Source organism: Phalacrocorax aristotelis, chromosome 5, assembly GCF_949628215.1.
Source record: "Phalacrocorax aristotelis chromosome 5, bGulAri2.1, whole genome shotgun sequence".
Lineage (NCBI taxonomy): Eukaryota > Metazoa > Chordata > Aves > Suliformes > Phalacrocoracidae > Phalacrocorax > Phalacrocorax aristotelis.
The window spans coordinates 69935240-69945606 of NC_134280.1; the positions used below are offsets into that span (position 1 = coordinate 69935240).

The 10367-nt window shown below is 67.4% G+C and overlaps 3 protein-coding genes across 3 annotated transcripts; 2 read left to right on the forward strand and 1 right to left on the reverse strand.

Moving 5' to 3' along the window:
• The first annotated feature begins 1665 nt into the window (after positions 1–1665).
• RAB15 (RAB15, member RAS oncogene family) lies at positions 1666–5373 on the forward strand. The gene is given in 8 exon segments (XM_075095202.1): positions 1666–1912; positions 3628–3688; positions 3831–3891; positions 3987–4064; positions 4151–4240; positions 4784–4849; positions 4928–4993; positions 4995–5373. Coding segments are annotated over 8 exon segments (636 nt in total). The 5' UTR covers positions 1666–1788; the 3' UTR covers positions 5085–5373.
• Positions 5374–6229: 856 nt separating this feature from the next.
• On the forward strand, positions 6230–7247 carry GPX2 (glutathione peroxidase 2). The gene is made up of 2 exons (XM_075095196.1): positions 6230–6627; positions 6722–7247. Exons 1-2 carry the CDS (start codon positions 6265–6267, stop codon positions 7070–7072), a joined length of 714 nt encoding a protein of 237 aa, XP_074951297.1. The 5' UTR covers positions 6230–6264; the 3' UTR covers positions 7073–7247.
• Positions 7248–7834: 587 nt separating this feature from the next.
• Positions 7835–9823, reverse strand: CHURC1 (churchill domain containing 1). The gene is made up of 5 exons (XM_075095222.1): positions 9666–9823; positions 9445–9580; positions 8923–8993; positions 8218–8315; positions 7835–8083 (listed from the first exon to the last, which is right to left on the reverse strand). Exons 1-4 carry the CDS (start codon positions 9702–9704, stop codon positions 8223–8225), a joined length of 339 nt encoding a protein of 112 aa, XP_074951323.1. The 5' UTR covers positions 9705–9823; the 3' UTR covers positions 7835–8083; positions 8218–8222.
• Between the last annotated feature and the right edge of the window lie 544 nt (positions 9824–10367).

A 10367-nucleotide genomic window follows, 5' to 3' on the forward strand; every position in this document is an offset into this window, starting at 1 on the left:
CATTGTTGCACCAGAGCGCTGCATCGCATCACCACGCTCCCGGGCCGCATCGTTGCACCGGAGCGCTGCATCGCATCGTTGTGCTCCCGGGCCGCATCGTTGCACCGGAGCGCTGCATTGCATCAGCACGCTCCCGGGCCGCATCGTTGCACCGGAGCGCTGCATTGCATCAGCACGCTCCCGGGCTGCATTGTTGCACCAGAGCGCTGCATCGCGTCAGCACGCTCCCGGGCTGCATCGTTGCACCGGAGCGCTGCATTGCATCAGCACGCTCCCGGGCCGCATCGTTGCACCGGAGCGCTGCATTGCATCAGCACGCTCCCGGGCCGCATCGTTGCACCGGAGCGCTGCATTGCATCAGCACGCTCCCGGGCTGCATCGTTGCACCGGAGCGCTGCATTGCATCAGCACGCTCCCGGGCCGCATCGTTGCACCGGAGCGCTGCATTGCATCAGCACGCTCCCGGGCTGCATCGTTGCACCAGAGCGCTGCATCGCGTCAGCACGCTCCCGGGCTGCATCGTTGCACCGGAGCGCTGCATCGCACCAGCAATTGTCCCCCTGCGCCACATCACGCCGTGCCCACATGCCGCGGCGCTGCCTCGCAGCAGGGTGTCGCTGCACGGTTGCGTGCAGGCACTGCAGTGCCGCACTGGGTCACCACTGTGGTAGTGCCTCACTGCGCCGCGGTGCCGCATCACTTCACAGCATCTTCATGGCGACGCTGCTCTGCCATGTTGTGCTCCCGCACTGTGCTGCCCTAGAAGGGCCACGCTGCACCGTCACGGCCTGCACTGCCCTCATCTGCCGCATGCTGCACCCCAGCACCACCCCTACACCCCAAAACCCACCATTGCACCCACCAATGCACCCCAGCACCCACCACTGCACCCCAAAATCCACCATGCATCCCAGTACTGCACCCCACCACTGCATCCCGGCACCCACTGCAGCTCCCCACTGCACCCCGGCCCCCAGGGCTGCCCTGCTCTGCCCAGGGACCCTCCAGCCTGCTCCGGGTCCCTCAGCCCTGGGGACATCCTGGTGTCCCCTGGTGCATCCCTGGGTGCTCCCCCCAGCCCTCTATGGGGGTCCCCTAGTCCGTGTGTCACCCCAGTGCCCCCCTGCTGTGCCCCCAGCCGCTCCCCCTTGTGTCCCCCACTTTCCCTGGGGGGGGGGGGTGTCCCTGGTGTGTCCCCGGATGTCCCATCCCCCTATTCCCCAGTGCATCCCCTATGCCTCCCCCTTTGTGCCCCAGAGCATCTCCTGCTGTCCCCACCCGTGACCCCTTGTCCTCCCCGCCGTGTCGTGTCCGCCCCCCATGCCCTCGACCATCTCCCGGTGTGCCCGACAGTGTCCCCTGGTGCACCCCCGGCTGCCCCCCCCCTCTGCATTCCCTGGGTCCCCCCAGAGCATCCCCCAGTGCATCCCCCGTGTCCCCCACCCGGTGCACCCCCGGTGCTCCCCCGCATCCCCCACGTCACCCTCCCGGTCCCCTAGAGCATTCCCAGGTGCACCCCCGATGCTCCCCCCCCCCCCCCGCATCCCCCTCCCGGTGCATCCCCCGGTGCATCCCCGGTACTCCCTCCCCGGGGTGCATCCCCCGTGTTCCCCCTCCCGGTGCCCCTAGACCATCTCCCGGTGTCCTCCCCCCCCCCCACGCCGGTGCATCCCCGCTGCCCCCGCCCCGCGCCCCGCCCCGGTGCCAGCCCGGCGCGGTGGCGGCGGCGGAGGCGCAGCGCTCCCGCCCCCGGTAGCGGCGGCAGCGGCGGCCCCGGCCCGGCCCGCCATGGCCAAGCAGTACGACGTGCTCTTCCGGCTGCTGCTGCTGGGGGACTCGGGCGTGGGCAAGACCTGCCTGCTCTGCCGCTTCACCGACAACCAGTTCCACCCCGCCCACATCTCCACCATCGGTACCGGAGCGGGGGCACGGGGAGCACCCGGCAGCAGCGGCACCGGGGAGCGGGGGAACCGGGAGCACCGGGGAGCCACAGCACCGGGAATCCGTGGGCACCGGGGAACCGGGAGCACCGGGGAGCCACAGCACCGGGAACCGGGAAACCGTGGGCACCGGGGAGCCGGGAGCACCGGGGAGCCACAGCACCGGGAACCGGGAAACCGTGGGCACCGGGGAGCCGGGAGCCCCAGGGAACTGGGGAGCCGTAGGAACCGGGAGCACCGGGGAGCCACAGGACCGGGAGCACCGAACAGCTGCAGCACCAGGGAACTGGGAAACCGTGGGCACTGGGGAACCGGGAGCACCGGGAAACCATGGGCACCGGGGAACTGGGGAGCCCTGGCACAGGGAGCACCAGGCAGCCGTGGCACTGGGGAACCGGGAAACTGGGGGAAGCAGGGAGCCGTGGGCACCGGGAACCGGGAGCAACGGGCAGCCACAGCATCTGCAACTGGGAAACTGGGAGCACTGGGGAATGGGGGAGCCAGGGGAACCAGGAACACTGGGGAATGGGGGAGCCAGGGGAACCAGGAACCGGGAGCACCGGGCAGCCACAGCACCAGGAGCACAGGGGAACCGGGCGCTGTGGCGCTGGGCAGCTGTGGCATGGGGAACCGGGAGCACCGGGCAGCTGCAGCTCCAGGGAACTGGGAAACCATGGGCACCAGGGAACTGGGAGCACTGGGCAGCCGCAGCACTGGGAACCGGGAAACCGTGGGCACTGGGGAACTGGGGAGCTCTGGCACCAGGAGCACCGGGCAGCTGTGGCACCAGGGAGCTGGGAAACTGTTGGCACCAGGGAACTGGGAGCACTGGGCAGCTGCAGCACTGGGTAACTGGGAAAGTGGGGACACCAGGGAACCAGGCAACTGGGGAGCTGTGCACCGGGAAACGGGGAGCACCAAACAGCTGCAGCACCAGGGAACTGGAAAACCAGGGGCACTGGGGATCCTGAGCATTGGGCAGCCAAGGCATGGGGGAACTGGGAGCACTGGGGAGCTGTGGTACCAGGGAGCCACGGTGCCAGGGAATTGGGAAATGGGGAGAACCAAGCAGCCACAGCACAGGGGAACTGGGAGCACTGGAGAGCTGTGGCACCGGGGAACTGGGAAACCAGGGGTACCAGGGAGCTGCAGCACTGGGGAACTGGGGGCACTGGGGAGCCAGGAACAGGGAGCACCGGGAAACCATGGGCACCAGGGAGCCAGGGAACCAGGAAACTGGGGGCACCAGGCAGCCGCTGCACCGGGGAACTGGGCACACTGGGCAGCTGTGGCACCGGGGAACTGGGGAACAGGGGGCACCAGGGAGCTGCAGCACTGGGGAACTGGGGGCACTGGGGAGCCACAGCACAGCAAAACCGGGAGCACCGGGAGCACCCGGCTAGCAGTGGGTGCAGTGACCCAGCACCGGGGCCGCCTGCCGGGCCTGGGACCAGGTGTAGGCACCGGCACTGCACTGCTACCGGGGCACGGGGCCATGGTGGGGCTGCGGCTCCAGTCATGGGGTGGGCACAGGCAAGCCCTGGCTTGGCCAAACCAGGTTTAGCAGCATGGTGTAACTTGGGGTGGGCCAGGAGAGGGTGAGGGGACCGGAGAGACCCTGGTGACAGCAGTTGCCATGATTAGGGGGACACTGGGGCACCCTATAACCTCTGCCTTCCCCATCCAGGCGTTGACTTCAAGATGAAGACCATTGAAGTGGATGGGATTAAGGTGCGGATACAGATCTGGTGAGTGTCAGCGCTGGGCCCCGGGGTGGGGGGCGGATTTGAGGGGGGTCTGTACCCTTCTCTGCCCCACCAGGGTGGGGACTGGAGCCCTGATCAACTTGTGCCATGGGTGGTGGCGCTGACCCGCTCTCCCCGGCTGCAGGGACACGGCAGGCCAGGAGCGGTACCAGACCATCACCAAGCAGTACTACCGGCGGGCGCAGGTACGGGGAGGGGTCCCGTCCTGGCGCACTGGAGTGGGGAAACTGAGGCTTGGGGGGGGTAATGTGTAAATGGCTGCTCCCCACCCCCCGCACAGGGCATCTTCCTGGTGTACGACATCAGCAGCGAGCGCTCCTACCAGCACATCGTGAAGTGGGCCAGCGACGTGGATGAGGTGCGGGTGCGGGGGTGGAGGTCTGGGGGGGGGCCCCCCCGTGGTGGTGCTGGGTGGGGGTCCTCACACCACTCCCTCCTCCCCAGTACGCACCTGACGGCGTCCAGAAAATCCTCATCGGGAACAAGGCGGACGAGGAGCACAAGAGGCAAGTGGCCAAAGAGCAAGGGCTGCAGGTGAGCGGGGGCTGGCGTGCGCCCCCCGGGGGGGCAGGGCCCCCCCCTGCACTCCCAGGGTCGCCAGGGCCCCCCCTGCACCCTCAGCATGGCCAGGGCCTCTCCCGAACCCCCCTTGCACTTTTCAGGGACGCCAACAACCCTCCTGCAGCCCTCCCTGTGTCCTGGGACCCCCCCACCCTCCTGCAGCCTTCTGTGTAGCCACAGCCCCCAGTGCATCCAGGGACATGCCCCCCCCCCACCTGTGCACCCCCAGATCTGCTCTTATGCCTCCCTGTCCCCACCCCCAGCACGTCCAGGGACCCCCAACCCCACCCCTACACCCCCAGCAATGGTCCCCTGCACCCCCAAATCACCCAGTGCGCCCCCCCCAGGGACCCCAGGGGATGCCCCTTCGCCAGCCCCTCCAGTGCCACCACGGGCAGCACAGCTCGTCCGTCTGTCCACGCCTGGCTGTGCACATCGTGGCAGGGAGGGCCGGGGGGTGGTGACACCACCCCCTCCCCAAAATCACGGTGCCACCCCCGGCCCCTCACCCTGTAGCTGGCCAGGGAGTACGGGATGGACTTCTACGAGACCAGCGCCTGCAGCAACCTCAACATCAAGGAGGTGCGGGAACTGGTTGGGGGGGGCAGCTGGGGGGGGCTGCAGGGGTCCCCCAGGCTCACCTCCCCTCCTCTCCTGCAGTCCTTCACGCGGCTGACGGAGCTAGTGCTGCAGGCACACCGCAAGGAGCTGGAGGGGCTGCGGGCCCCCCCCCCGCACCCCAACCCTGGCCCGCCTGGAGGAGGATGAGCAGCAGCCCCTGGGGAGTGAGGACAGCCCCAAAGCCTGCTGGTGTTGAAGCCTGGGCCCCCCCCGGCCCCCTCCCCAGGCTGTGTTTGGGTGGGGGGCGTGGAGGGTGTGGGATTGGAGCAGTCCAGATGGAGGGGGGTACAGTGGGTGCCTGGTGGCAGGGGGCAACCTGGGTATGGCAGGGGCCGGGCAGGCATCGCAGGGGTGCCCCCCCATTCCGGCACTCCTGTTCCCCCTCGGTGTGCAGGGTGGGGTGGGGGGTGTCGTGGGCCCCCACCCTGGTTTTACACATACATATACACACACACACACACGGTTTGCAAAATAAAGGTGATGCTGGAGGCGGCCAGTGGCTCGTGTGCTGCTGCAGGGGGGCTGCGGGCACGGTGACGTGCTGGTGGCACAGTGCCACAATGGCTGTGCCCCACTGGAGTTGGGGCAGCTGCCGGCCCTGGGGGAGCGGGGCGGCCGCCGTGGACAGAGCCAGGCCACGGCAACCCGAGCAGTTATCAATAATTGAGGCGGCTCTGGGGCTGCCAGGACGGTGTTCCCTTCCCAGGCTGCGGGATGGGTGCGTGGGGTGCTGTGCCCCCCAACTGCTGCCCGTTGGGGCAGGCAGCTTGGTGCTGGCTGTGGGAATGGCCCCACGGGGACACAGGAGCTGGCATCAGTAGGGCCAACGCAGTCAGAGAGGATGGTGGGTGGCACTGGGATGGCGGGCACTGGGATGGCGGGCACTGGGATGGTGGTGAGTACCAGGATGCTGCTGAGCACTGGGATGGGGGGGCACTAGGACGGTGGTGGGCAGTGCAGCAGGTGGTGGATGCCAGCACCAGAACTGGTGGGAAGGCAGCAGGCACCAGGATGGCAAGCCCAGGAGGCCCTGGGAGCGATGCCAAGGCAGCCCTAAGGAAGGAGATGTGCTGGGGCACCCATCCCTCCCATCACCCACCCAGGTTGGAGCTGCCTACCTCCTCCACCCCATGCAGCCCCAGTTCCCGGAGTCCCATTACTTCCCTGACACCCATGGGTGTTCCCAGCCCTCAGCATCAGCTCGTGCCAGGCCAGAGGCATTGAGCCCCACGGCATCCCACGGTTTGTGGCGAGAAGAGCTGCGCCATGCCGTGCCATGAATTATTGAGACAGGTAGGAGCATCGCCTTGGCCCTGTGCCACCCACGCCCTCCCCTGCCTCTTCCTCCCTGCCTTGGGAGGGTGCCAGCAGGTGGGATGGATGGGATGGCTCCGGTTTCTGCCAAGTCATGGTGGGGCAAGGAGACCTTTGGAGCCGGCACATCACGTGGGCGCCGGGCAGCCCTTAAGGTGCGCTGCTGGGCACACGGGGAAGGCAGGTGCGTGCCCGCAGCCATGACCGTCCCCATCGCCAAGTCCTTCTACGACCTCAGCGCCACCTCCTTGCAGGGGGAAAAGGTGGACTTCAATGTTTTCCGGGGCCGCGTGGTCCTCATTGAGAACGTGGCGTCCCTCTGAGGCACCACGGTGAGGGATTATACCCAGCTCAACCAGCTGCAAGCCCGCTACCCCCGGCGGCTGGTCGTGCTGGGCTTCCCCTGCAACCAATTTGGCTACCAGGTAAGTCCCCGGGGACCACCGCGGTGTCCAGCACTGGATGTGAGGGCGGGGGCAAAACACGGCACGGCTTCGGCTTTCTCCTTCCTTGCCACAGGAAAATGGCACCAACGAGGAGATCCTCAACAGCCTGAAGCATGTGCGGCCGGGGGGTGGCTTCGAGCCCAACTTCACCCTCTTCCAGAAGTGCCAGGTGAACGGGCAGGACACCCACCCTGTCTTTGCCTACCTGAAGGCTCACCTGCCTGAGCCGGCTGACGAGGCGGCACACCTGATGGCCGAGCCCCGCTTCCTCACCTGGAGCCCCGTGCGGCGCTCCGACATCTCCTGGAACTTCGAGAAGTTCCTGGTGGGTCCCGAAGGGGAACCTTTCCGGCGCTACAGCCCCCGCATGCCCACCGCCCAGCTGGAGCCTGACATCCAGCGCCTCCTCAAGCTGGCAAAGTAGAGTCGGCTCCAGTGTCCCCCACTCGCTGGCTGCCACCCCCCCAGAACAGCCCCAGCTCTCCGCCAGGTGACGGCCCCCTCCGAAACTGCCACGGGGAGGGGGCTCGATGGCGGCAGAGGGCTGGGGCGACTGGGGTAGTGTTGGCTGGCAGCAATAAATGAGCCGGAGGGAGCGCACCCGTGTCCTTGTGGTTTGTGGGGGGCTGCCGAGGGACGAGCCCCGGGGCTGCCAGGAGGAAGCAGCCCAGGGTGTCGGATCCGGGAAACGGTGGTGTAGGGATGGAGCGCTGCCAGGTCGGCAGCACCGAGCTCCCCGCAGGCATCGCTGAGGCTGGGTGCCAACAGCAGCACCCCACCCCAGGGGAAGTGATTTTGGCAGCCGTGGCTCACCCAGCTCCTTCCCTTCCCTTCCCAGGAGCGTGCACCCACAGCGGGGCAGGGCTGGGTTACACATCCCGGGGGAATGGGCACTGGGGAAGGGGGGTGCAGTGACCCCACACGAGCTCCACGCAGCCCCTGGGGCAGCAAAAATAATTAAGTTGCTTCTCAGCAGGGTTTGGGAGAGTTCTGGTGAGCAGAGCAGGCTCTGGGATGCGGGGAAGGGCCAGATCCGATACAGGCAGAGGAATCCCACAGGCTCCCAAGAAAGGAAAAGCCCCCCCTCAATCCTTGCATTGGGCCCCATCACCCTTCACCAGCTATGGGGAGTCCAGGGGGGTGAAAGCCCACCCCCAAGGCGCTCCTGCCTGCACCACCGAGCTGTTAACACATTGCGTTTATTGCGCTCACAGACGTGGGCTCCGAAGGCAGGATGGGGTGGGCATCCTTTTGCACCCCTTCTGTGGGTGACAACATGCCGGACCCCCTTCATGTCCTCAGCATAAAGGGAGCTCAGGCCGTGGTGCTTCACCCCATCCCTACAGCCATGGTCGGAGCCGCAGGGCAGTGGGTAGGGCTGAGCCGCTGCCGGACGCATGGGAGCATCCAGTGTCGGGCATCCGCCACATCCAGGCTGGAGGTTTGGAAAATAGAGCGATGTAAGGGTCTGCGCTGCCCCCAGGGATCTCCCGGTGCCGTGGCTCTGCACGGTGGGGAGTGGGAAGGGAGGTCCTGGGGCACACAGGGGTTCGTGCCGGGGTACAAAACCGGCTTCAGAAGAGTGGGGTCATCTGGCGGGGGTCATCGGGAAGGATGCTGATGGAGTCCTCAGCCCGGCCGCAGAGCAGGCACAGCATGGTGTACTCCTGCGGTACAGACAGGACGGCGGGTGCTGCCTGCAGCCGTGTCCGCCACAGCTCCGCTCTCCCGCAGGGAAACCTGAGCCGGAGCCGGCACCTGATCCTCGATTGCAATCAGACCTGCGGGGATCTCATTTCGTCCCCCCAGGACAAGCCCCACCAGCTCCCCTGAGCCCATTTTCCAGCATTTAGCTGCTGAACAGGAAACGTGCCAGGGAGGAGGGCTGGCAGAGCCGCAGGGCCTTCCATCACGCAGCCACGTTTTGCTGCTCTGGGCCATGCACATCGCCGACGTTCCCAATCAGGGACTGCGTGGGAGGCAAGAGGTGAGCTGGGCTGCCCCCCACGAAGCAAGGACTAGGGCCAGGGGGCTCTGAGTAACCCCAGGCACAGTGATACAGCTCTGAAACCTTTGAGGCTGGTGCCACAGCTCGCCTCCGAAGCCACCCAACTCCCTCCTGCGGCTGCCAGGGCAGGCAGGAATCAGCAGGGCTGTCCGTGGCAGGGAGGGTCTGGACACCCGGCAGCCTGGAATCATCCCAGGGCGCGGCTTAGGACGTCTCTGGAGTCAGAGGGGGGGGTGCAGGGGGACAAGCTGCTCCCCTGGGCATACCTGGTAGTCATCCACCACACTGAAGGTGTACTCATGGTGCGCGATCAGGTGGTGGCAGTTCTTGCACAGGTCTGCGGAGGAGAGGGGGACAGTGGGTTGTGGGGCTGAGGGGACACAGCTGCTCCCAGCCCTGGGTGCCTGGGTATCCTCCCCCAATCCCCTCAGACCCTTGGGGACAAGACCCCACCTTCCCTGGGGCAGTGACCCCCCCTCAGTCCCCAGGGTGGGTCCCAAAGCATCAAACTCCCCGACTTCCCCCTGCCCAGCACCAAACCCCCCCTTAACACCCCCCCACCTCCACACCTTGAGATCCCCCCAGAGCATCAGCTTCCCAGTCCCTGCCCCACCAACAGCATCCATCAATCCTCACCCCCCCCGAGTATCAGTCCCCTGAATCTTTCCCCCTCAATCTCCCCCCCCCAGCCCTCAAGCCCCCCCCAAAGCCCCAGACCCCAAAGGTCCCTCCCAGCCCTCAAGCCCCCCCACCCCGAACCCAAGGGTGTCCCCCCCGTCCCGGCGCACGGTCGTAGGTGACGATCTCGTCCCCGCCCTGCAGGTCGGCGGCCCGGTTATCCAGCAGCACGAAGTCCCGGCGGCCGCACTCGGCGCATCCCACGAAGTTGAGGAGGAAGGAGCCGCCCTCCAAGCAGGTGGTGCCCTGCGGGGGCAGCACACGGCTGGGACCGGGACCGGGACCGGGACCGGGACCGGGACCGGGACCGGGACCGCCCCGCCCGACCTACCCGCTCCGGGTACTCGGTGCTCACGCAGCCCCCGCACATCCCGCCGCCGCTCCGTAGATCTCGCGAGACTTCCGCCGCGGGGCGTGGCTTAGCGCCCGGAGGGGCGTGGTATGGGCTGTCAGTCCCACCACGTAGGCGTGGCTTACTATGTACGGTCCGTGGGTGTGGGCGGAGTTAGGGTGGGGTGGGTGGGGTTTATGGGGAGGGCGGGGCCCGCTGCAGCCCCCGCCCCGGGCAGAGTTAAGGTGAGGCGGGTGCGGGGCTGGGCTCTGCCCCGCCATCCCCGTCTCACCGGAGCGCCCCCGGCCTCTGTCCCACCGCCGGAGCGGCTCGGAGCGCCCCCAGCCCACCGCTGGGCTAGGCTAGGCTAGGCTGGGGAGGTCCCAGGGCTGGTTGGGGGCAAGTAGGGCTAATTGTGGGGATGCCTGGGCTAGCTGGGGGCATCTAGGGCTAGCCAGGGGTGCTTGGGGCTAGCTGGGGTGTACCTGAGCTAGTGGGGGACACCTGGAAGTATCTGTGGAGTGCCCGGGGCTAGTTAGGGGGTGCCCAGGGCTGGTGTGATGTGCCCGGGGCTAGCTGGGGGACACCCGGGGCTAGCTAGGAGGTGCTCCCCAACTAGCTGGGAGGTGCCTGGGACTAGCTGGGGCACCCCCTGGGCTAGTGGGGGGCACCCAGGGCTAGCTGAGGGATGCCTGAGACTAG

Excerpts from the sequence above, each read along its gene's own strand:
- CHURC1 (XM_075095222.1), bottom strand. The coding sequence starts at position 9,704 with ATGTGCGGGGGCTGCGTGAGCACCGAGTACCCGGAGCGG. Across the intron at positions 8,994-9,444 it reads CGAGATCGTCACCTACGACC|ACCTGTGCAAGAACTGCCAC; the intron begins GTGCGCCGGGAC and ends TCTCCTCCGCAG. Across the intron at positions 8,316-8,922 it reads GTGTGGTGGATGACTACCAG|GAGTACACCATGCTGTGCCT; the intron begins GTATGCCCAGGG and ends TCTGTACCGCAG.